Genomic DNA, 26,572 nt, shown 5'->3' on the forward strand with positions numbered 1-26,572 from the left:
GACTATCAGATTGCATCGAAAAACGAATTTATTCGGTATTTTCTACTAAAGTACAAAATGACCTTCGGCTACTATACGCCACGATGAAAGGGTATTATACGCCGGGTTAGAGAAGCAGAAAAGGCGTGCTAGCTAAATAAATGCGGAGTAATGATTTATTGAATATGTTTATCGGCCTTGAAGATCAAGACATAGCTACCGCAAATTTATTTTTCCCGAGTGAATGTCTCCCACTGTGAAGGTATAGCGATTTGGTTGCGCACACGCAGCCAGTTGCAAATTGCGTGGACCATACTTTAAATGGGTATCAAATGCACGTGTTTAATAAAAGAAGTAAAAACAATTACTGTCGCTTCCGGCGGACACCTGAGCATCGCTAGGAAAAAGAAGCGTCGAATAGTAACAGTCTCCGATTAATATTTCGAAGACCTGGTTTTATGCACCGTCCACTGACATCGCAAAGAACACTGCATTTTGGCTTCGTCGATAAGTAGGCAACATTCGATCCTGCGGTCTCGGGCTCAGCAGCCGAGCGCAATGATCGCATTATGGGCCAATGCTTGTGGCAAAATGCGAAATCTTTATTATAACAACAGTAATACACTGTACCGCTCAGAAAAAGATGCAGCCTTTCTGGCTACGCACATAAAACAAAAACTAGAACTTATATGCAGCTCTGTGGCGAGGGACCTCGGTGTGCTCCGATGAAGGCGACACAATGTGCCGAGCCAGAAAATGAAACTAAATAAAATACGGCATACAAGCCCAAAGGCACACACGCAGTCTAGAGTTGTGATGCTAACAGGAAGGGAATATTATATGGCCCCATAGCCAGACGTGCCTGCCCCTTCCACCCTATACCAGACTACGAGGAAGGCTGTGCCGATCACCAAGAGCGCGTAATGAACACCGATGCAGGCGAAGAACACAGGTGCCGCGTAGTAGGCGAGAAACGCGTCCATGCTCATGGAGAAGCCGTACTGTTGCAAAAACGGCAGGAAGATGCAGCCGAAGCTTTGCACGAAGAGCATGATGGCGAACACGACGTAAGGCTTGGCGGCCAGCGGTTCCTGCCAACTGCGCAACTTAAAGAACATGCCGACGGCAGCGCGGGCCACGTTGGTTGCCACGTTGAGCAAGAAACCGCGGGGCTGTCCTGCCAAGAGCGAAGCGCGGTCGCGTCGGAACTCGAAGTGCAGGCTCAGGGCGAAGAAGATTCCGAACACGTGCGTGGGCTCGAGGGCCTTGGCAATGAGCACGGCGAAGGCGAGCACGCGGGCGGCCAACAGCGGCAACCAGGCGGCGTGCTCGGCGGCCGTGCGCAGCGCCGACTGGACCGTGGGCCAGGTGAAGGTGATCTGCGCATGCCGGTTGTTGAACTTGACGCAGGCGAACCCCGTGAGCAGCACAGCGCTGCACAGGTTGACGGCCTGCAGCCAGGAAGCTGCAAAGCGTCGGAAAGCTTGCGTCGGTTTCGCCTGAGCGAATTCGGGCGTGGAGGTAATTGCGCGACATTCTCTTCGAGGCTGCCTTACTGACACAGCTCTTAAAACAACGAAAACAAAGGATCATGCCGCCTTACGTAGACCTGAGACCCTGTTTAGTCATTAGGCCACTTGGAAAGATTGTCTTTGTTAGTTTTTCACGTAAAAAGAAAGTTGCAAGAACTATCAAAATTTGAAGTCTGGCTAACCATGTTCCCTCCTCTTGAAGAAAATTCCTAGTGTATAATCGAGCAGCAGAATAAGTTTATTAAGAGTTGCTCTTATTCAGGAATTGTCCCCCATCTAACTTTAGTAAGTGAGTGTGCATTCGACTAGCGAGCCCTTGTCGTCAAGTACGGTATGACGCATTGTTAGTGCGAGTATACCCCCTGGCGAGGGCTATATAAAGAAAAGCGATGTGCTCGTAGAAGATATGAAACTTTGCTTTGATTTGAGCCTGGCTTTCTGAGTTCTGCAATAAAGCTACAGCCCCGGAGCCAAAAGGTATGAAACCTGCTCATGAATTAGATTGCCGTGGTCGCCGTCGTAATCTCTCGTTCGTTTTCTTGACGTGCTTTTGCAGTTCGTTTTGTGTCTACGCACCTTCGCAAATCCCAGAAATTAGTTAAAAAAATAAAGCTTTGGTGCATGCTTTCAACGCACGAACATTGAGCAAACTCGGTCGAAGCAAGAAACACGGTGCAAAGTCACAGAAACGAACAAAGTGCGTTCATTCCAGAGTTCTAGACATGCGCCCTTTGGATACGCAGTTTCACAACGCTTTTGAACGCTGCGCCAAAACTATCGCTGCACTTTTAGTCAGGCTTTCGGCACCTTGGCGACGGTTTAACTGACTCTGAAGCTGTCATCTCATACACTCACATCCCAAGGTGTAGGCGTGACCCTGCAGGGCTGCTTCGAAGAGCTGCTCAGCTTGGAAGACTGCCTGAGGGAAGCAGCTCAGCGTGACCACCCACATGAGGTTCGTGAAGGTGATGGCGTCCTGTCGCTTGAGCAGCATGGCCTGGTCCTGCTGGCCGCGTGTCCTGTACAGGACTATGGAGTCGGCCAGCCGAAGCACGAGCCTGCTCTCCGCAGTGCGGACGGACACGACATGGAACGAAAGGTTAACTAAATTAGTTCGTGCATTTGCTTACACGTAGAAAAAAGCTGGGCTATATACGAGGCCAACCACGAAGAGGAGAGCTCGGGATTGATTTTGATTATACATGTAGTCGGAGGCATCTTTTGCAGCAGACTATCGCTTTTGAATGTCGCCTACCACAAAAAGCAGTCACCACGGTCGGAGACCAAATTATACGTTCAGTACAGCCGAACACCACATCTGCACTGTCACCGCGGCGAGTTTGAGAAGAAATGGGCAAAAGTGGGTACGAAATCTGGGCCTGTATTCAGAGTTTGCGTCGTTATCGAAGTGTCGCTATCTGACGTGACCTCGAGTGTTTGGATTGGTCGAAACGCCGGAACCGGGTGTCGTCACCCTAGTGGCAATACCCGGTTCCGGCGTTTTGACCAATCAGATGACGCGAGGTCACGTGAGATAGCGACACTTCGATAACAACACAAACTCTGAATTAGGGCGCAGGTTAAATGACATCGAATTACAAGCACTGATCACCGCGCGGAACCAGGCGCGGCGCGTGGAACGGGAAAATCGCCTCGTTGCAAGAAAGAACCTCATCACGGAAATTTGAGCATCTCGTCAAGCGACGCTGGCAACCCAGACTAGTTAACAGGTATAAATAACAATTTTAAACGGCCGTTCCGGAGGTATGTAATATAGGAGGCTGGGGCTGCCTCGGGGTAAGCGTCGTTTGACCCTTTTTTTTTTTTTTTTTTTTTTTTTTGCGAGAACTAATATGAGTGAAAGCTTGTAGGCCAGCTGAGCATTACTTTTCCGCTTAGAGGTCCAGCTTTTGCCAGTCATATAGAGGCTTGTTGCTCTGGACAAACAAAACTGCACACCCACTACCGCAATGTTTGCAGTGATAAACTGTCTCCCCTGCGCGAGATCCGCCGACTATTCAGGCAATCCTCGAGCTAACGAGAATTGAGAGGAAATTCTTCGCGGCGTGATGCGGCGTGAGCCCAAGCTTCAAGTATGGTTATTCTGCTTAACGAAAGTGTGGTCGAGTTTCTAAACCGCGCACATTATCTGGAATCTGCACACTGGCTCTTGCGGCTTGAAGACGCTTTAGGGGAAAGTGCCTTCGCGTTTTATCTTCGCTTCCTTTGAGAAAAGAGCTAATCTAGCCGCATGTAGCAGGGCATAGAATTGCCCGCAGGTAGATGAAAAACAAGCTCTTGCCGTCGACTTCTATACACATTTAGACGTCCAGAATGACGTTATATGGCCACCCGAGTATATAACTAAACATTTGGCTTCTTTGATTGAATTGGTATACAGCATCTACTAGATTTTCGTTTGAAAATGATCAGGCTCTTATATGTGGGCCGCAGAAAACTCCGGAGTGATTTCGGGGGTCATGCTCATCACCTGTTCGGAGACACTAGATGTCCGCAGGGCAACTGCGAGTGCATGCGCTTTAGGCCTCTTCTGCAGGGGGTAGCCTTGTTGTCTGCCGTCTGAGGGGCCATTGGGGCTGTTTCGTAAATTGGGGGTGTTCCTGCTTGAGGCATTGCCCGGGCAGGAGCCGGACTGAAGTGTGGTGTGCCGCCCCCGTGCATATAATTTGAGTATAGTTTGCTTTACTTGAGTGTGCGTGCGTGCGTGCGTTTTTGTGCTCGTGTGTGTATGTGTGTGTGCGCGCGCGCGTGTGTGAGCGTTACGAATTTGTCCTTGCTCTAGAGTTTTTTTTTTTTCTGTTTCTTTCAAGCTGATATTGCCTGTTTTAAGGTTTATTTCTGATTTTTGTTTTTCAGAACTGACACTACCTGGAGTAAGCGGGGTAGCCCTTCTGCAGTTCGCGCAATGCGACACAGTCGTACAATTGTCAGATACGTGGTCATTTGCGACAAACCTTGCCCACGCTTGGTGACCACGCCAACTCTGAGCCATGACCGAAATGTTGGCACTTTAAGCATTGTCTGGGAATGTAATGCCGAACCATTGCTTTGATCTATCCAACTTTGATCGAGTCGGGGAGCACGCGGAGATAGCAAAAGTAAAAAATACCCAGTCGAAAAAAAAAAATTACAGAACTGTGTGCAAAATACAACAAAAATATTCGGTAGTTCTCTTATATTGATGTTTTACATTTTAATGCAGTACCGAAATTTCCCTTGTCAAAACAGGTCCACTACCAAAAACTGCACAGAAATCTGGTTGCAACAGAATAACAGAATCTTTTTGTAGCTTTTTTCGACTGGGCAAAGTACTTCCGAGACTACCGTATTTTCAGTCTTTTCTTGTTTGATTCCTGTGCACATTTGCCACATTTTGGTCTTTAGGTCCCTCAAGAATTTCTTCCTCTATGATGTTCAAGAAGTCATTTTCAGATATTACTCCATAACAGTATTTAATGATCTGTGTGCGGACCTTTGACAGCGATGTCACCAAAAGACTCAGGATTTGGAATGGTGTAACATTAGGCTTCGTCTTATACTTCCAAGGAGTAGGTCCCCAGGCCTTCTGTGGGAGATTTAAACAAGAGGAAGGCGGATATCGTGTGAGCTGGTTTTTATGGTTCTTTGCTTGACTGATGTGGAATTTGGGAAAGACTTCTAGATTTATATGAAAAAATCCATACGTTGCTTCAGTCCGCCTTTTTAAGGCGATCATTTTGTTAGAAGAAGCCATCAAAAAGGGAGTCTTTTTTTTTTTACTGTTTACACGTCGTTATTTTAAACCCTATGAGAGGCGTCATTGCGGTCTGTGCAGGCGGATTGTACAGCAAGGAGGAAATTAGGTGGGTAATAGAGCTCATTGATTAAGCAATTAGCTAAAATAACTAACAATCTAATTTTAGTGGCCAACATTATATCAAGAAAACGAAGGTAGCCGACAAAAAAAGCTGTGTCTAGTTTTTAAATTTTCGTTATAGGCAATGCAGTTCTAAATATTTAAAGTATAAAAAGCATTCGTTAGCTCGTAAACATTGGCTGTCGCAATGTATTTTTAAAATGGCGTCGCTTTGCCTATTTTATGTCGTAGATGCAGTGAGCGTTATCTCCCCGACTATATCACACCAAGCGACACAGTTTTGAAACTGCGGAAAGCCTGCTTTACGAGATAAAAATGCACGTTTTTGACGTTAAGTATTTCAGGCCCCATTACTGATAAAGGAAATTTAAAAACTGGACTCTGCTTTCCTGTTGACGGCCTTCTGTTTCGTAATAGGATGTAGCCCTTAAAGTAAAAATATAAACTTCATAAGTTAGTTTTAAATAATTGCTTAAATACAGAGATATATCTAGTAGTACATAAGTCCGCCTTGCGGTATGCGGTACAATCCACTTGCACACACCGCACCGGCGTATATTACAGGGTTTTAAATAACAACCTGTAAATAGTTAAAAAAAAAAACACCCTGAACAAGTATGCTGCTCATTTACAGTACACAATCAGCTTACGCCGTAGCCCAGAGCAACTCAGAGTGGTTACATCACACAAGATCAACGCTCTCGGCATGGAGCAAAGGAAAAATCACGACGAGAGGAGAAGACAGGAGAGTAGTGAGAAAAAGGATAGAAAAGTGGAAGATGGAAGAGAGAATAGGAAAATGCGACTGCGACTCAATATCCATCGGTTGAGTCATTCCGGAGGTGCCGTTTACAGGTAGCGGGGGCCAATTAAAGTGGTGTATTGCCTCCGCCGAGAGGCCTTAAAGATAGACATTCGGTACCGGCCCAACCACCAGGATCTCCTTTTCCACACACATGACGATGCCACTCACGTCTATCCGTGTCGGTGCTTTGCGATCCCTGGTGTTGCACAGTATACACACAAACATCTGGTTTAACAGATGCCTCTGCGGGGTGAACGAGAGCTGCATTTAGGTATATTAGCATGGTGGCTGTTATGTTTCTGTACTAAAACCAGCAATAATAATAACAAAGGTAAATATATTAAGATCTGATTTGTGAGGGCAATTTGGAAACATGCTTATTATACCCTCGTCGGTAGTCGACATGGAGAGCAAGCTCATGCAGCAGTCATTTTTCTACATTGAGAAATCAGTGAAAACTTATCAACTTGCCCGCTTTAATGGGAAATGACTGTGCCTGGCGATAAATGACTGCCAGCCGCATGAAGAAACCTCGCCAGCAAAAAAACTGCGCTTCCTGTGACGAACAGGGTATTACGCAGAGCAGACTTCGTCATAGTCCTATACGATCATTCTAGCGTTTGCGCATGTTGCCGGTGTTAATGACGTCCGGCTTAAAGGCCAGACTACAGAGACCACTCGGCTTGGCTACCGCGAATGAACAACGGGAAGATTTAGTACCCGCAGCGATTTTCGCGGGCGGAAATATTTGACACGAGCCGGGGACCGCTCATGACGAGGGAAAGCGAGACTGCGCATGATTTGACGCTGTGACTCCGAGTGTATGGTTTTTAAGGCGGCCGATTCATTTTAACGCGGTGCTAATGATCCGCTAATGATCCGATGGACATGGGCAGGACATGTAGTGCGAAGAGAGGATAACCGATGGTCGCTGAGGGTAACAAACTGGATTCCAAGGGAAGGAAAGCGTAGCAGGGGGCGGCAGAAAGTTAGGTGGGCGGATGAGATTAAGAAGTTCGCAGGGGTCAAGTGGATGCAGCTAGCACAGAACCGGGTTAAGTGGAGAAATATGGGAGAGGCCTTCGCCCTGCAGTGGGTATAATCAGGCTGATGATGATGATGAATGATCCGCGGCGTAGTGACAAGAGCTTCCTGTGTTTCTTCTGTGTGAGGTCTTATAAAGGCTGCAGCAAGCGCATGAGGAAACGATGAACATCTGTGCTTCATGGTTCGCATAGCTATAGTTATACCGGTGAAACAGCTGGACCGTGGTGTAGACACTGATGTGGAATCTTCCCGCTGTGTGCGTTGGCGCTGTTATGATGCGACTCGTAAATATACGCTACAGCAGGAGCTGCTTATGGAACTGTAGTCACTGAGCTCAAGATAGTCACGTGTCGGGCGAAATACGTGTTCTCTTCGCCATGTGAACCATGTGCCGTCGCGTTGTTGAGACCTCGCTACGGCACGGGCAATATATCGTAATGAAAGCGTGAACTCCGGCCTGTCAAAGTGGATGCTCCTATAGGTTAAACAGACCTCGCGAAAACTGCTTCGCGTCGGCGCCTCATTCGTCGAAAACGTGTATTACTGGCCGGTCGAGGGTCCGAATCACACGAAGGCATCGCATTAGAAACAGCACACCTGGCTTACGCGAGCGAAGCCACATGGGTTGTGTAAGCGTCGCGCTTCCCGACCGTCCCTTTTCATGTTTTGTTTTGCCAGCTTGATAAGCCGAGTAGAGAAGATATAAACCTTCGTCCGTTACTGGCCTCAGCTGACGAGTGGTGCACAGAGATGGTTTCGCTCTCGTTAAAGCATTGATCGGGCAACGCCGTTCGTGGGAGACGGAGGAAAGAGGACCATTATGTTTATACTATATATATGTGTGTGTGTGTATGCGTATGCGCATGTGTGTGTGTGTGTGTGTGTATGCGTATGCGCATGTGTGTGTGTGTGTGTGTATGCGTATGCGCATGTGTGTGTGTGTGTGTGTATGCGTATGCGCATGTGTGTGTGTGTGTGTGTATGCGTATGCGCATGTGTGTGTGTGTGTGTGTATGCGTATGCGCATGTGTGTGTGTGTGTGTATGCGTATGCGCATGTGTGTGTGTGTGCGTATGCGTGTGCGCGTGCGTGTGCGTGTGTGTGTGCGTGTGCGTGTGCGTGTGCGTGTGCGTGTGCGTGTGCGTGTGCGTGTGCGTGTGCGTGTGCGTGTGCGTGCATGCGCATGCGTATGCGCATGTGTGTGTGTGCATGCGCATGCGTGCGTATGTGTGTGTGCATGCGTATACGTATGTGTATGCGTGCGTATACGTATGTGTATGCGTGCGTATACGTATGCGTGCGTATACGTATGTGTATGCGTGCGTATACGTATGTGTACGCGTGCGTGTATGCGTGCGTGTGTGTATGCGTGCGTGCATGCGTGCGTGCGTGTGTACTTGGCCCACGTTGCGATGAGGTGCAGATGAATAGACGCTGACATCCGAGTTGGTTTGTCTTATCACTAGTTGTGTTGGATCGCGCGAAGTCCACGCGGGTACGCGGTTTAGTTTTTCTTTTATTGGCCTGTGTTTTACCTGGTCATGTATGCCAGCGTAAATATGCGTTTTAGTGTTCCTTCTTGCTGTGTATTTTGTACGTCTAGTTACGTGATACCAGCTTCGCATGCGATTTAGGATGCTTTTCTAATTTTTGAGCACGTCGAGGTAGTTGGTCTAGATAGTTAATTTCTATAAAGTGGAAGATGGAAGGGAGAATAGGAAAATGCGACTGTGACTGTCGATATCCATCGGTCGGGTCATTCCGGAGGTGCCGTTTACAGGTAGCGGGGGCCAATTAAAGTCGTATATTGTCTCCGCCGAGGGGCCTTAAATATAGACATTCGGTACCGGAAAGTTTAGTTTATAAGGCTTAACGTCCCAAAGCTACCCAGGCTTTGATGTCGCCGTAGCTGAGGGCTCCGAAAATTTTGACCACCTGGGGTTCTTTAAAGTGTACTGACATCGCATAGCACACGGGCGCCTTGCTTTTCGCCTACATCGAATAGCGGCAGCCGCGGCCGGGATTGGATCCCGCATCCCTGGGCACAGTTGTCGAGTGCCCTATCACTGCACCACCACGGTGTGGTCATTGCTTTATAGTGTATTGCTAATAGAGTATAGCAATGTATTTGTGATCATGAGAGCTACCACACAGCAGTATGTACCACACAGGTAGGTTGCAGCAGTACGTGGATTGGGAGCTTCCGGACGTGCAAGCTGGGTTTCGCACGGGCAAAGGAACTAGAGACCAGATTGCCAACCTTCGCTGGATCATGGAAAAAGCAAGAGAGTTCCAAAAACCCATCTACTTCTGCTTTATTGATTATGCGAAAGCATTTGACTGCGTAGATCACAGCAGATTGTGGCAAGCTCTCCAAGAGATGAGAGTTCCAATTCACCTCATCTGTCTCCTCAGGAACCTGTATGAATGGCAAGAGGCCACAGTCAGAACTGGGTATGGTCTTACTGATTGGTTTTCGATTGAAAAAGGAGTAAGACAAGGCTGCATACTGTCGCCCTGCCTATTTAACCTATATGCTGAGTGCATCATGAGGAAGGCCGGTCTGGACGAGTCTTCAGCTGGAGTGAAGATTGCTGGAAAACGTATCAACAACCTTAGATATGCGGATGATACCACTCTAATGGCAGAAAGTGAAGTGGAACTCGAGAGACTTCTGATGCGCGTAAAAGAAGAGAGTGAGAACTTTGGGTTTAAACTAAACATTAAAAAGACAAAGATCATGGCGTCTTGCCCTATCAAGTCCTGGAGCATCAAGGGACAAGAAGTGGAAGCACTGACAGATTTTCTCTTCTTCGGCTCCAAGATTACCCCGGAAGGAGACTGCAGCCATGAAATTGGGAGACATCTGCTTCTGGGAAAGAGAGCCATGGTTAGCCTTGACCACCTAGTAAAGAGCAGATACATTAGTCTGCCAACCAAGATCCGTATAACTCGTGCTATGGTCTTTCCAGTTGTGATGTATGGATGGGAGAGTTGGACTGTGAAGAAGGCTGACCGCCGAAGAATTGACGCGTTTGAATTGTGGTGCTGGCGGAGACTCTTGAGAGTTCCTTGGACGGCCTGAAGATCAAATTAGTCGATATTGTCGACCATAAACCCTGACTGCTCATTGGAGGGACAAATTCTAAAGTTAAAGCTCAGCTACTTTGGTCATCTGATGAGAAGAGATGAGTCGCTGGAGAAAGATTTTATTTTGGGAAAGGTTGAGGGTCGCCGGAGAAGGGGTAGGCAGCGAACGCGATGGTTAGATGGCATCCTCGAGGAGCTGCAGATGAAGTTATGTGATGTTAGGAAGATAGTGAGAGACCGGAAAGCGTGGCGTGATATGGTCCATAGGGTCACGAAGAGCCGGACACGACTGAACTGAACTGAGCTACCCCTGTCGGAACGGTTGCGATGGTTCAGGAAAGACGAAGAGCCTTTTTGGCAGTGTCCTGACCCGATAAAATTTTGACCGGTTATAGACGAGATATCAATACAATGTGATAATTAACGCACGGCTTTATTTTTTGACAACAGAACACTTGCTTACCCGCTGCGCGCTGCTTGCCTAAAATCTGAAAATAAAAACCTGTTTTCAACTGAAATTTGTCTCTGCGGGTCATACAATGGGTGCGGACTATCTAAAAAAAATTGCTTATTTTGAGCCAGAATTTGCCTCTGCGGTCTATACACCACGCGCGGACTATAGTCTACAGGCTACGGTAGATTAAATTGCACACAAAATGTCAGCAGAAAAAAAAAAACAAAAAAAAAAAACAGGACAATTATCACAACTGAAAAGCATGAGTAGAAAAAAAAAAACGCGCTCCGGAGGAGGCATAGGAACAAGGCCAGGACTTTGATCCCTTGCACTACTCAGAATCGCTGCTGCTATGATTTGCGGTGGTGCTCATCAAATTAGATATTTTAATGTCAGAACAAATTAAAACCAGCTTCCGCATTCTATGTACATCGAGCCTTCCCTGATCATGGTCTGCACACAGCAGAACTCTCACGACTCCTCCTCATATGCGGCAGTGGAGGCGCAACACATGAATATGGTAGCAACCTCCTATAGCTATGGAGATTGTCATGTGTGTTTTACAACCCTGTATAAGTAGCGCAACATATACATGAGCAAAAATAGCTAGGAAAAATAGGCTGTTTGCTGCTTCAATGCAGCTGTGGATCTTCATTAATATAAACAATTGATATTTTTATTTTTTTCAATATTTCCAAAAGAAAAAACCCAGTTTTTTTTTTTGGCCTTAAACATTTCTGGAAATTTTACATCCACAGTACCGAGTAAAGGAGAGGGAGGCGACGTGTGAAGGAGCGTGAATGATTTCGCATTACTGCAATGTGGGTCACCGCAGTGATACCTAACGTTTTTATATAACAAATATTTCCCAATAATCTAGAAAAATTAAGTTTTATTCCGTGTAGATTACAACATTGCCTACGAGAATTTAATTCATAGTGACAATTTTTTAATGGACATGATCGAAGCCAACTTCATCTCCAATGCGGAATTTAAAGCAGCAAATAAAAAGCACAGAAAATTTGATAAAATGGAGTCATGTTCTAAAAGAAACATTCGTGAAACCGAAACTAGACGTCGTAAATAGGACTAATATTGCACATCTGGTAAACAGCCAATGATTGGCCAAGAATGAAACCAGGCTGTCAGTACGATGTGGCGATGACTGCCGGAAACGGATTATTCGCGGCCATCCGTCGATTCACACGGTACTCTGCACTTGGCATCTATAAATACGTGGCGCATCAGAGACTGAAGCGACGTGCAACGGCAGCACTGCAGCAAAGAAGCTTGCCTGAGAAACTTTGGGAGCAACATGCTGTTCCGACACGGGGAACGCCGCCGCTCTAAGCGAAACTCGAAGCGCTTCAAACGAAGGCATTCACGCCACTGTCACACCATGATCCCTACACAAGAACTGTCCCAAGCGTATACACCCCTATTGGTCGACGGGCCCATTGGTCAGAATAGAGTAATAGGAGCGGGACAAGTTCGGTCCGTGAAATTTCTGTGATGAGTCTGTGAAGGGATAGTTGAGTGATACGGCCCTTGCGCAACGCACCCTGTACCCTGATCGAGTTTTCTGTTGCCTTCTGATAGAGACTAGAGGGTTCTACTTCAGTTGAGGACAACGCAGAGGGCTATGGAACGAAAAATGGTAGGGGTAACATTAAGAGATAGGAAGTATGCAGAGTGGGTCAGAGAAATAACTCAAGTTACTGACATTCTAGTGGAAATTAAGAAGAAGAAATGTGCATGGGCAAGACATGTAGTGCGAAGAGAGGATAACCGATGGTCGCTTAGGGTAACAAACTGGATTCCAAGGGAAGGAAAGCGTAGCAGGGGGCGGCAGAAAGTTAGGTGGGCGGATGAGGTTAAGGCATGCATGCTGCAGGGGTCAAGTGGATGCAGCTAGTACAGAACAGGGTTAATAGGAGGAATATGACAGAGGCCTTCGCCCTGCAGTGGGTATAGTCCGGCTGACGATGAACCGCAGGAGAGAATCTCTCGCCGGCATGGAGTAAGCCGCAGTGGCTGAACACATGACAGTTCGCTGGCCAGCCTTAGATGGATCTCGCATCTGTTCTGTGGCTCGTAATTACTTGCGCAGACGAATCATTGCTGCACGAGCTTCCTCCACATCTCGTTTGGCGTGAAAAGGTTGACAATACTCGCGCAATTGAGATTGCGAGCGCGTGCACCGAGGAAAGCAGTACGACGACGAATCACGCGCTACGTTTTATTTAGTTTTTTTTTTTTTAACTGTCAAAGTACGATATTTCGTGGTTTGTGAATCATGAGGACGGTTATTAAAAACTGGTTAATCCAGACTGCTACCCAAAAGATGTTTTTAAAACGCATATCTTTACTGCACACACAAACTGATGCGACAACCGGCAACCCTGCTGTGTTAACCTAAATGATCGACAAGCAGTTTTCACAGTTTCAGCGCGCACATGCCCTGACAGGGCTTTCTAACAAGGCTTTGTGCAGACTTTAGACAGTGGACGAAGCGTGCATCCGTCAGTATTGACGTCAGCCGAAAAGGTGGCCAGACGGAGTGGTCAAAACAGGGGACAAAGGAAGATGAAAGTGCTGAAAGGAAGGCGTGAACCATTTTGTATTTAGCTGCGGAAAGGCAATCACGACTGTTTTCTCTGTAAACCCAAGAAATCAAGCGCACCGATTAGTTACGAAAAAGGTAAAAATAACAGCGCATTATACAACGTTATCTGGAGGGCACCTATGCTTCGCTGTTAAGGGTATGACAGCGTTGACTGTTCTCGTCCGCCTATCCTATAGCGCAAATTATCGTTGTGGTATATGCACTTTGCTACTCGTTTAGTCACTAATCTCTTAATTTAGGCTTACATTTTACATGCTCATTGCAACACAGTCGTAAGCAACCATATTATATGGAGGAGGCCCCGCTGCAGATATATCCCAGCTTTATCCAAGCCGTATAAGCACGTGCCTGCATGCGTGGCGTAGGAGTAGCGTGTCTGACACGGGATCCTCGGAGGGCTCATTTTTCATCTCACCCTCTCAAAGGAAAAGCCCGAGTAAGTATGGCCTGCGAACTCGGCCATGTCATGCGGCCTCAAGACATTACGAAACCCGACGACCGATCATTGTCCGCGGCCAGGTCTTCCGCCAGTTAACTGCAACCTGCCGGAGTCAGTGAGCGATTTTTCGCCCACAACGCCGACAACGCAGGATTTTACGTAGACGGGAGGGAGCATGACCGAAAAATCAACGAGCAAAACATACATATCGACGACGAGCACTTCTATGTACTGTCGCGATTACAATATTGCGGGCGTCGGAGCGCGTAACAAAACTGCGTTCTGCGTCATCTAACGGCACCCACCCGCTTTGTAGCCTACCGCAGGCATCTCTGTATCGTCACTCCTTTAGGCGCGTCGTACTAGATCTGAACCGGCGCCAGGTGCCGCTTCGATATCCGCTGCGATGGGTGAAGCAAATCGCGTGCAGCCGGCGCAGGGACTGAATGATGGGGAGGGTTCTGGTAATATTGCTTATTTGTTTTACTGCGTTAACAGTATGAGCGACACTTTCCCAAAATGTCGGCGTTTGTAGCCTCCTCCACTCGGCGTGTGAGTCCCGGCGAATGCATTGTTCACCTGCCATTCAAATCTTTTTCTGATTATTTTGCCCCCCTCATAGCAGATTCCACTTTTTGACATTAGACTTCATATACCATACATACCATACTTAAGTATCCTGCTCGATCAGAGCTAGCTTGTAAGTGGATATTTAATTCGTTCGTCAGATTCTTAATGTTCTTCAAAAAAAAAAAAATAATCTCCGAAATCTTGCTGCATGACTTTGCCGCAATCCTAGCGATGTTTACTCGCTTTCTAGGACCGGTGATGAGTCACTCTTTGAAACTTGCGGAAGTGAAAACAGAAAAGCTATACTTCACAAGACCGGGCCTGTTTCGGCAATATCGCGCTGGAGTGAACGCTCAAGGTAACTGCAGTTACCTTCGCAGTAGCTTTTGCGTCCTTTTCTGTACGAAAATACACGGACAGTACTGCAGGTGAACGGGATGTCAAAGCGCGGCTTTCCTGCCTTCGATTAAGATAATACGCACACGGAATATCGCGTCAAAACTCATTACTTGATAGTATATACAACAAAACTATAGTATATACAAATATCCGACCGCAAGACACTTTCGAAAACAGGTGCCATATTCTTTTTAGTGCCTCGTGGCGCAACCAACCGCACCACAGCTTGCAGGAATATAAGGAATTATGCTCGAAAACACAACAAGCGCCACCCATCCGATGCAGACGGCTCGGGCTTTTGCCTACATCCCGAAAGTCACTGCTGTCGTCAGTGCCGCCGCATCTCTACTGACGTCACGGGCTGACGCTTTGTCTACACACTCGTTTTGACCTACAGTTCAAATCCAGAAGCGCCCCCCCCCCCCCCCCCCCCATAATGATTGATGACCTTGACAGGAAAAGTAGAAAGGTAGGCTTGAAAATCAATATGCAGAAGACTAAGGTAATGTTTAACAGCCTCGAGAAGGAACAGCAGTTTACGTTAGGTAGCGAAGCACTGGACGTAGAATATGTCTACTTAGAACAGGTAGTAACCGCAGATCCGGACCACGAAAAGGAAATAACAATAAGGAGTGTATCTGGCAAGCACTCGCAGATTATGACTAGCAGCTTACCGGTATCGCTCAAGAGGAAAGTATACAACAGTTGCATCTTACCTGTACTCAGCTATGGGGCTGAAACGTGGAGGCTAACCAAGAGGGTTCTACTTAAGTTGAGGACAACGCAGAGGGCTATGGAACGAAAAATGGTAGGGGTAACATTAAGAGATAGAAAGCGTGCGGAGTGGGTCAGAGAAATAACTCAAGTTACTGACATTCTAGTAGAAATTAAGAAGAAGAAATGGACATGGGCAGGGCATGTAGTGAAAAGAGAGGATAACCGATGGTCGCTGAGGGTAACAAACTGGATTCCAAGGGAAGGAACGCGTAGCAGGGGGCGGCAGAAAGTTAGGTGGACGGATGAGGTTAAGAAGTTCGCAGGGGTCAAGTGAATGCAGCTAGCACAGAACCGGGTTAATTGGAGAAATATGGGAGAGGCCTTCGCCCTGCAGTGGGTATAGTCAGGTTGATGATGGTGATGAAGATCGGCCACATCCACCGGTATCTGCCGTTAAACTCGCTCGCTGTAACTGTTAAAAAGGCACGCAAGCATGAGTTCTTTCCGCTGTTGCTTAGGCTGTGGACTATAATTCCAACCATCAATTATCCTATGTGCCTCGTTGTTACTCCTTAGCAACGCACATTGCGCCAGAAGCGGTGAACGTACGGCGTCTTGCTGCTCTAATTTTTTATGTGCAGAGCAGTCGTTATCACCTAAAATTATATTCTTTCTCCTTCTCGTAAATTTCAAGCGTTGTGATTGCTCAGCCAGTAAGTGCACCACATATATGGAAAAACAAGCGAAAAGCAGAGGCTGCTTTGATTATATTTTAAATATTTTACTGTCCCCCCCCCCCCCCCCCACCTTTTTTTTTTCAGGGATCTACCTGCAGTTACACGAACAGTGTACTGTCAAGAGGGCGATGTTCTGTCGCTGTCGGCGCCGTCTCAAAGGATGGACTTGGAACCTTGGAGCGCATTGATGGGCGCTTCAACGCGGCGGCGTACACCGATATCTGGATAACCCATTTGCAGACGGGCTGTGCTGGCTCCAGCATGATCGCATTCCTGTACACAGCGCTCGTATGGTGGAGCGACTTTTGGATTCTCGTTGCGTGAACCAGCTCCAGTGGTTGGTTTGTGGGGTTTAACGTCCCAAAGCAACTCAGGCTATTAGAGACGCCGTAGTGGAGGACTCCGGTAATTTCGACCACCTGGGGTTCTTTAACGTGCACTGACATAGCACAGCACACGAGCGCCTTGCTTTCCGCCTCCAGCGAAAAGCTGCCGCTGAGGCCGGGATTCGATCCCGCGTCTTCGGGAACAGTAGAACGCCGTAACCACTGCGCCACCCCGGCGGGTGAACCAACTCCAGTGGCCGCCAAACGGCGCTCACCTGAATATAATCGAAAATGTTTAGGGACTAACGAAAAAGTGTCTTGCTTCGGCAGAACTCGGCACCACCCCTGCCGATGAGCTGTGGTCCAGTATGAGTTGATGGCAGCATTGTACCATTCAATGCCAGGACGTCTACAAGAAGCGATTACTGTGGATGACAATTTTTTTCTGGGCACTACCAACGCGCGATTCAACTTGACGAACATCCTCAACTTGTACGTTTCGTCTAAAGATCTGGTTGCAATGGACCTATCACATCGCGCTCTACTTGCGAGTATTATTAGAGTTTTAGCTTACCGGGATCCGCCACCGCGCATTTCACTGCGCATGCCCAGACCTCCTTGACGCCGACAGATGGCGCCACATACTTGATGTCGGCACATAGACCTGCCGCGTCGGGACCAATCAGCTTGTGCGCCCCGCCCACGCGTGGTAGAGGGTCGCGGTGGCCGATCGCGGATGAGGGTAAGCTGAAGACTGTCCCGATATGTGTAGCGCACCTCAATTAAAACCAGAACTGCCACAAGTGTGCTGTCGACTACATGTGAAGTGGACATTGCTTTATCAGACTGGTGTATCCATGGCATTGATGTCAAGCATTGTGTTGTTTTCTGCTTTGTCTTTCATGCGAACAATAATTCGCACATTTTCTTTGCAACTGTGTTCAGCGTAACCACTTTGTTTTCGCGAAAAGATTGGTGTTACAAGGTTCTTCCTGGCCAGGAACTTTTAGCCGTCCTGGCATTCGGGGTCTTCTGGTAAGGTTCACTTTGCGTGTCCGCTTTGAAAACTCACGACTACACCAGCGAATAATTTTGACTCCCAGTTCTTCAATGTGCACAGACATCGCACAATCGCATAGTAAGGGAGCCTTGCGTTTCGCCTCCATCGAAACGCGGTAGCCACGTCCAGGATCGACACGGCCGCGCGTCCTTGGGATTTGCAGTCGAGTGCAAGTATTGATACCGCGGCGAGCTGATACGGATTCCAGATAGTACGGCTTTACTTGAGGAACGATAGCGAAAAGAATGATAAATCCGGAATAGCATCTATATCTCGGCAATATCAACCTATGGGCCATAAGCTGGGGGGCAAAGGATGAGGCTTGAAATTAATAGCGTTAACACCAGCTTGGACATGAAGTAGCACCAAAAATAAAATTTCTTGTTCAATAGTGCATGGCGGCACTGCATGCTGCTCATGGAGAAAGGGGAATTTGTTGAAAACGGTTGGCTCGAGGTCTATAACGAGAGCAGGTATGACTAGACGTAACCCGTTATGAAAGCCTCGCAAGCGTATCTCGCTAATTATGTGTTTTCTGCATGCTGCACGTTTTCCAACATGAAAGCTTTTCTACAATTCCAAATTTTTCGAACATGAAAGCTTTACTACATTCTTTCATCTATAGCTTGATCGGCGCCTGTTTCGTATGGACTGGACTCCGCGCCACTCGCTTCTTCGCACGTGGAGCGCGGAGCCGGCGTCGCTCGTTTCTCCTACATCGCATGCACCTGCTTCTCCAAACACCTGGCGAACTTTATTTGTACCGGTATATATCTCCACAAATATACAACATTGCGTGAAACAATGCCACACAATCTTCCAGTTTCCTGCATACCCTTTGCCGCTGCCCATCTAGCTCACCTCCTGGGACCTCTCCTTTCAAAATGACCTCGACATTTTCGTGTCGTCTAAAATTTTAAGGACAGTTCACTCAAGGCTATACAGCGGCAGAAAATACTATAATTATTCGCTGTCACCACCTGGAGTGCGCAGTTCTGATCGACGTCGCTGAACGACTAATAACTGCGCATAACTTCCCCCTTCAAAATGCCCTCGACACCTTCGTGTCGTCTAGATCCGGCTTTGGTGTCCATTAGGTTTGCAGACATCCATGGAGGAGTAGCGCGCTTTCTATTTGTCTACTTAGGTTTAGCCGCTTTACCTTTCCTTCATTTTTTTTATCTCGGAATATTGGCGCAATGGGTATTGTTGACTATAGTATTGTTGACTATAGTATTGTTGACTATAGTATTGTTGACTATATATTGTTGACTATATATTGTTGACTATATATTGTTGACTATATATTGTTGACTATATATTGTTGACTATAGTTCACATTACTCAAATCACCCAAAGAAGGATTTACCAGAGTTAATCTGTCTTTGAGAGATGATTGTACAGAAACCTAGTTAAACAGTGTGGGTTCTAGAATACTACTTCGTGGCACACCATAATGTATGAATTTTAAGTGCGAAGAATAGTTGTTAATTACCGCCAGTTGTTGGCGGTGTTGTAAACAAGTTTTGATCAGCTGTAGGAAATTCCCGCGAAATCCATAATGCTCAAGCTTGAGGATTAGATTTGTAGGGTTTATGGAATCAAAGGATTTTGAGAAATCTACAAAACCACCAAGGGTTATTTTTTTTCCTCAAAAGAGTAAAATAATTTCATAATTAGCAGCGCCGTTTCGGTTGATTTCCCTTTGATAAAACCAAACTGTGAACCCGACATCACTGTGTTTGTTGATGAAGCTAGTGATACGGGCCTGAAGGAGCTTTTCGAAACGTTTTGAGAAAACTAGCAAGGTAGATATAGGCCGGTAGTTGGCGAAGTTATTTTCGTCACCACCTTTGAAAATTAGTAATCTTAGCAATTTGTAGCCTTTCAAGAAAAGTTCCCAAGGAAAATGACAAGTTTATAATCTGTTCTAGTATTGGTGCTAGTATGTGTCATGTGTACTCCGCAAGCGTTATTTGAAGGTCACAGGTGTCTTTACTTTTACTATTTTTCATAGACTGTAGCACCGAGAGTATTTTATTGGTTGTAACAGGGGTAAGAAATGCGCTTTCGCTAACCTTTTGACTCTTAATGTTTAAACACTGGCTGGAATGTGTGCTTTCTGCAACGGATGCAAAGAAATTATTAAAAACATTTTCCAGTTCACAACCGGTGAAGGGGGCGCCATCTACTGTTATCTCATTTAATACAGGCTTTTGCTTTCAGTTCAGCAGAATATTGAGCCTCTTCCAGACAATATCCGAGTGCTTCATTACCTCATCAAATAGGTTCCGCTTATAATTTCATTTGGTTTGCCGCTTCATACTGTTAGCTTTATTGCTCGCAGCCTTAAATTTCTTAAGATCGTCTAAATGTTTAGTTTTTCGGAAGCGTGCGTTGTTTATTCTTATCGCCTTTAAGATTTTTCTAGTGATGCATGGCTTGCGCGCCTTTGAAGCTCGCATTTTTGTCTTGTATGGAAAGCACAGTGCAGTTGTTTATAAATGTAAATAAAAATATGGCATGCTTCCTCTGCATCATTTGCCCCATAGACGCTTCTCCAGTTTACTGGTTGTAAATTATTATAAAATACCTGTAGTGTGGTCTCGTTGATGTCTTGAATACGCACAGAATGCGGCGTTCTCTCTGGTGTACTACGGGTGGCTGAGAGGTTTATAAACAAGCAAACTGACATGATAACTAAGACCAGCTGCCAGTACACCGGATATTTGGCGACTGATCACATGCATTAGTGATGAAAGTGTTTGAAGTTGCACTCGAAACGCGTCTTGGCTGGCTTATAGCACTGGCAAATCAATTGACCTCTATTACGGTGTCTAACTTTCGCTTAAGAGTTGACATTTCGAGCAAGTTGATGCTTAAATCCTTGCCTAAAATAAGTGCATATTGATAATTTATACAGCTAAAATACTAGTCCATAAAGGAGAGAAATTTGCAACAGTTTCCGTTGGGTGGGCGATATGCGACGGTAAAAAGTAAGGAATTGGATTGTATAGGCATTTTATATAAGTTATGGGCAGTATCGCAACTCCCCCTCTCTTAAAGTCCCGGTTAAGAAAAAATGAAGTATCATGGAAGATATAGAATATAAGATTGGCTTTCCCTAAAACTGGCAAGAAAGGTACATATTTCACTTTTGTTTTGTGCCGGTCGAGAATTGAAATGCAAAAATGAGATGTTGCTACTTTGTCAGAAAGCATAACTCCTAAGGTGTCGGCAAATATTAGTTTGAGACGGTTTGTGGCTCCATGGACACTGAGGTCTAGAGTAATCATTTTTTTTGGCAACATCCGTAAAACTAAGCTAGAATATTTTCAAATATGAAGTTGAAGTGCACGCGAATGCAGAAGTCATCGTAATGCAGAAATGTCATTTTTTACAGGTATACCTGCGTACGTATGAAGCACTTGATAGGATACAGCAAAGGGGAGAGTAAGATGCGGAATCACGCCAAAAAATGAGGTATTACAGTCTCTATTAGAGCAGGTATTACGAAGGTATGTATAGATGCCGTTCGTGGTAGATTTGTCATTGCAGGCGATTGATTGTCGTTTCATATATCAAAGCCTCAAATTCCTCATACCGAAAATAAAAACAGGAAAAGGAATATCAAAAAGTTTCTTTGAATCAATAATGAGACATTACAATCACTGGATTGTCGCATACCAGATTAATTAATCTGCAGCTACGCTATTTGCCGATATTGTGTGTACTTCTAGGCCTATAAAGGAACCAAACTCAGAATTAAAAATACATGGCGGACGCAAAAACAATGTTTTTAAGAAAAGGAACTATGCAATAAGTAGCAACTGGAGGCAAACATCAAGGATGTCATCAAATTTTCAGGCGTTAAAGCCAAACGTTTAGAGAACGAATTTCAGTCACAAGTAGTCCGAAAACGATACTTAGACACACAGTTTCTGCTGAGCTACAAACAATATTAGTGCGTATGATACAATTGTGACGTCAACAACTTTTCAAAGCTTTCAAGTGACTAAATGGCTCATTTTACATAGAGCGAAGCGGTATAGAAATAGTCTATGTATTCAGGTAATATACAATAAACACAATGAAAAGCTTAGTAATATTCGTGACACGCAATTAGCTTCTATAGTATTGCGACTAAAGAATGCATGCTCCATGGCCTACTTGATTCACAAGACATGGGACAATCGCCATCGTGTACCAAAAACAGCCAGCAAGGTTACGGAAAGATGCGTCGTCACATCTGCGTGCGGGTTAACAGTGCTGCCGTCACGGACTGTGTCTGTGTGCACCGAGCCGGAAGGCGACAGCGATTGGTAACTTGCCAATACTTTATAGACGACGGTAAAAGTTTGTAGTTCTGTAAAGCTAGGATTTCGGCTGAATAAAGTTACCGTAGCGCGAACTTTTTTTTTCCTATTTGCAAGAATATCCCGACGACGAACTTCGCAAAAAGCTCTCCAATCACGCAACAATGAAAGCAGTATGAACAAAAAATAAGGGAGCTACCGCACGATCATTGGTATAGAGACGGCAAAACCATAGAAAGTGGCCTCCCTCATTCCTAAAGAAGTTAACTTAGTTTTCCATTCTGAGTCGTCTTTGCAGAAGCGCCGCAAGTTGAATGCAGGGTAGGTCAAAACCAATGAGAAAAGGTCTCTTCTGGGAGAAATTGTCTCAGCAAGAGATAATTTGAGCGTGCACATTCCACGAAACATGCCGCTAATAAAGCACTGCTGAGCAGCGAGCATCAATCGCACGTTACGTGTCCGGTGGCGGATACAGAGGCGCCACGGAAAAGTCGACACGGATCGGTAGCACTGAAATTCTTGTCTACCACTGTCCCATCGCCAGACAGATTAAAAGCATCGAGGCATTCGGCCAGTGTACACTCTAGCCGCATGTATACGTTTTGAGGTTACATAACCTCAACACGTAACAATCTTTCATGTTGCAAAAGAACGTAATCGCCGTCAACAATTAACGTTCCAAGGTTGCCAAAGACTACGCTTATGTGCATTATACGTGTTTCGTCATAGTCATTTTCTCTTTCGCGCAGCAATTACTCCCTAAAACGAACCAACCATGTCCGACATGTTTCGTTGAGGTTGAACTCTCGGGTAGCAGAAATCGCTCTGCTTAGACTTCATGCTTAAATGTTTTAGGAGGCAAGAAACTGTACACACTCTTTTTGAAGCCCCGTTGATTCGTTAGGCTGATGACTCCACGATTGCGTGATCGAATCCCCGACGCCTACATTCCGAGGCGAAAACACCCGTACGCTGTGCGATATCATTGCATGGGAAAAAACCTGATGTCCTTGACTAGGGTGTCGTCTGCAACAAATGTTGCTTCCAGACGTTAAATCTCACATTCATTTGCTTGCACCATTTGCACCTTGCCTCGACCTGCGCGACATCTCTGCCAGTGCAAGAAGTCTACGTTCGCATTTTCATTGTTAAGTTAATGATAGAAATCTGCAGTCGAGGGAAAATACACTGGGGTTCCTGCCGAAGAAAGCATGATGCACATGGACCATTGCGAAAGCGAATTGTTTACAACCCCGCATGCCGTTCTCGGAGGTAAGAAAAATATTTCCGATCAACTTCGCGCTGAATTTTCCGCTGGAAACCGTCAACAAAGCTTTTATTCTATCTAAGTGCCACCCGTCGTGGCACTACAGCGTATATCCATACAATTTCACTAGTGTGCCTGAATTACGTAGAGAGATACGACAGCGCAAATCGAGCTGGGGCTCATCTGCCCTATAGTTTTTGTGAACGCCGTTTAGAAGCTACTTTCCACGCCATGTCATAACCACACCGTTACTGCGCCGGGATTGAAAAACAAGGCCAAAGATAATCACTCACTGCAGCAGAGGGACCATGTTGAACAGGCCGGCGCCGAGAACGTGAAGCACGAGCAAGAGTATGCATCCCGAGGAAGGCTGCGGTTCGCGGGCAATGATCCGGCACACGCCCACCAGGAACAGCGGCAGGCTGGATAGCTGCGCCAGGAACAGCGTGACGCCAGCCTGCATTCGCAGCTCGGCCGCCAAATACTTCTGCACGAGCCACCACGAGCTGGCCGCGAAGCAGACGTGCAGGGCCACCGCGTACGCCGAGGACAGCACAAGAGTAAACGGCGCGCTCCGGGAATCCGGACAGGTGACCGTCAATTCCGGCTGCTCGGCATCGACGCCCTGGGGCCGCCGGTAGTCGGGAAGTGGTCGGAACATGTCGCTGAGCAGCATATCGGAACGGCCTTGCTTAGTAGACTTCTGCGGAGACTGCTCTGCGGGGTCTTCACAAACCGAAGCCAAGCTGTCCGGCCTCGGCATCGTGGCGCGCAGCGCAGCTGGAGGCCCGGCTCCGGCGTACTTGTCGGGGCCGGCGATGACGGCGTAGCAGTGCCGCATGCTCCGTCGCTGGCGTTTTTCTCGGCGAAAGCGCTCGAGCCACTCGACAGACGATGCATCGTCGTCAGCTGGCCGCTTGCTGACGGCGCCGTTTCTCTCCATGTCGAAACAAGAGGGGCCCTTCTCAAGGCGCAACAAGAGGGGCCCTTCTCCGGGCGCGCCTTTGAGATGAACGCTGGACGGGACAGCGAAACCGTGGCCGGCACGACTGCCGCCTTTCGATGATTACCTCGAACAAGCGACGCACCACGGCTAAGGAACGAAGATGGTGCCGACGTCTTGGAACCTTTATCCGACACTTTTCGTTGCAGTCGTTTTGCACTGGTGCTTCGGCTGCCGACGGGGCGCCACTGCACCTTCACTGCCTCGATGCGACACAAGCCGTGCGCCGCTGTTACCGCTTCCTGCGCCCCGCCTACCACGTTCCGTTGGCTTTGAAATGAAAAAGGAATCGCGAGCCAGCCTCCTGTGGTTTATCTGTTCCGGCTTTTGAAAACTCATTTTTTCCTTCTTTCTACATCTTGCTGCGACGTTCGCGCTGCGCGGCTGCTTCGTTGTTCGTAGCCTGGGCTTCCGCTTTTTCTTGAAGAACGGAAAAAGACGGCCTTGCTTCTTATCAGCACAACCCTTTGGCTGCTCTTGAACTGCCCTGAGCTGGAGACCACCGTCACACAGCTGTGTCAGCGGCAGAATCAGCCGAGTAAATCTTGACCGATAGCGGAAAGGGTCTTTGACAAACGGAGCGCGCACAGTTTAGCCTTGAACGCCGTGCGGGAGAGCAGCTATCACTACGTTCCTTTTTTCAGAAGCGCATTTAAATGTCTACAAGCTGCCACGACTTGAGTTGTGACGCTGTAGAAAAATTTCCGGTTAGACTTTCTATGAGTTCCGCGCTCAAAAACTGCACCAATAACTGAATTGTACACCGCATTTTTTTCCTTTCTTTTTTTATAGCACCATCTCCACCAGAAACCGATCCCTTCAGAGGTGACATTGTATGCAGAGATGGGCATGCACACTTGTCCAGCGCTCGATCGATGCTCTGCGGATGAAGGAAAGCGAAAGTTTGAAACATATTTTGGGTTTCAGAAATACGTTGTTCCTGAAGGTAGCCGGCCAGGCATACAAACTGTACAAGCACGGGAATTTTGAACAAAACAGCTCCTTAACCCTTTGCGAGGCATGGAATTAAGCCTCCCGCCGTGCTCGGATGCACTGATTGGCGGTATGTCGAGGTCTTCCCGTCGGGCACCTTGGAGACCTACTTGGAGTCCCGTCGAACAGAGTTACTCAATGTTTATTGCCTCTCGTTCATTCCCTCCCCCTACATACGCCGAGACACCTCAATAAATAGCCTTCGTGGACAAAGAACTACCAGTTCACGCCTCAGGGCGGGACCAACTATCTCCTGCATAGTTCCCCTCGCACCTGATGGGCTGTACGAATACAGACACCACACGAACACATTCCACGTCTTAATTTGTTAACCCGTGACCGGCGTCACATGCCAGGCGGGTCCCGTGGGAACGCTCTTTGTCTGTTTAGCTTCGTCGCATCCGCCACTTCTCTTACGTGTCTCAAACCGCAGCTGATCTCCACCCGTGCTCGCTCCTGCCGCCGTGGGGGACGACCAGGGTCACCTTACGGGCAGCACATATTGCACCGAAGGCAGATCCGCACTAGCCAGGCATTTGCGCGGTATATAGGTCCGTGGGAAGCAAACAGAAAGGCACGCACCGCACCGTGTGGGCTCAAGAGTTAACGCAAACATCGCGGTGGCAATGTCGGTGAGCTAGCCCAGCTTCCGGTGACGTGGAACGTTGTTGAACGTGACATCTCGAATGCACACATAGATTACAATTTCACTCAAATTGAAAACGAATGACGTCACTTTCAAGTGGTTTCGAAACACTGGTCGTGTAAGAAAAAATGCAACCGATTTACCTTATTAGTTGGCCAAATGCGATCTACGGGCGCTACAGCATGTCGCGTTTCATTCCAATTGACTTCGCTTTCCTATCGAGGCTAGGGCTTCAAGGTCATGCTTTAGGCAAAGATCGGCGAATCTAAAATAACAAAATGTAGCGCACTATGAAATTTTGGGATCACTTGAGAGCAGCGTGATACTGTGTGTTCTGGATTGGGCACGCAAGTAATTTGATGAAGACGACGACATGCAGTACACAGCGCGAGGGAGTGGCAGTTAACCACGAGGCATGATCGGCGGCGGCGATAACATACACGGTGCTTTACTTAATTTGAGCCAAAGATATTAAAAAGCGTTGAACCGCAGCTACGTGAGACCAACGTCACATGGTTTGCCGTCAGCGTCCGTGAGAGTATTTTATATATTCCTCCTAATTAGTTAAATAACAAAGAAGAATTATGCATTCAATTTAAGGTCGGGTGTAATTAAGTCTTAATGGGGGTTCGGAAACAACAAATTCGTTTTTTTTTTCCTTTTTTTTTTCTCTGCAAACGTACTTCCTA

The 26,572-nt window shown here is 46.9% G+C and overlaps 1 protein-coding gene across 1 annotated transcript; it reads right to left on the minus strand.

Moving 5' to 3' along the window:
* LOC146201480 (uncharacterized) lies at window positions 1–24,700 on the minus strand. Its single transcript, XM_084587606.1, has 3 exons — window positions 23,535–24,700; window positions 2,367–2,569; window positions 1–1,444 (listed from the first exon to the last, which is right to left on the minus strand). The coding sequence occupies exons 1-3, from the start codon at window positions 24,182–24,184 to the stop codon at window positions 816–818; spliced, it is 1,482 nt and encodes a 493-aa protein (XP_084443732.1). The 5' UTR covers window positions 24,185–24,700; the 3' UTR covers window positions 1–815.
* Window positions 24,701–26,572: the final 1,872 nt, after the last annotated feature.

The sequence above is a fragment of the Amblyomma maculatum genome, chromosome 1 (assembly GCF_055883805.1).
Source record: "Amblyomma maculatum isolate TAMU_Amacu chromosome 1, ASM5588380v1, whole genome shotgun sequence".
Lineage (NCBI taxonomy): Eukaryota > Metazoa > Arthropoda > Arachnida > Ixodida > Ixodidae > Amblyomma > Amblyomma maculatum.

Excerpts from the sequence above, each read along its gene's own strand:
- LOC146201480 (XM_084587606.1), bottom strand. The coding sequence starts at position 24,184 with ATGGAGAGAAACGGCGCCGTCAGCAAGCGGCCAGCTGACGACGATGCA. Across the intron at positions 2,570-23,534 it reads AACATGGTCCCTCTGCTGCA|GCTCGTGCTTCGGCTGGCCG; the intron begins GTGAGTGATTAT and ends TGCGGAGAGCAG. Across the intron at positions 1,445-2,366 it reads TCACGCCTACACCTTGGGAT|CTTCCTGGCTGCAGGCCGTC; the intron begins GTGAGTGTATGA and ends GACGCTTTGCAG.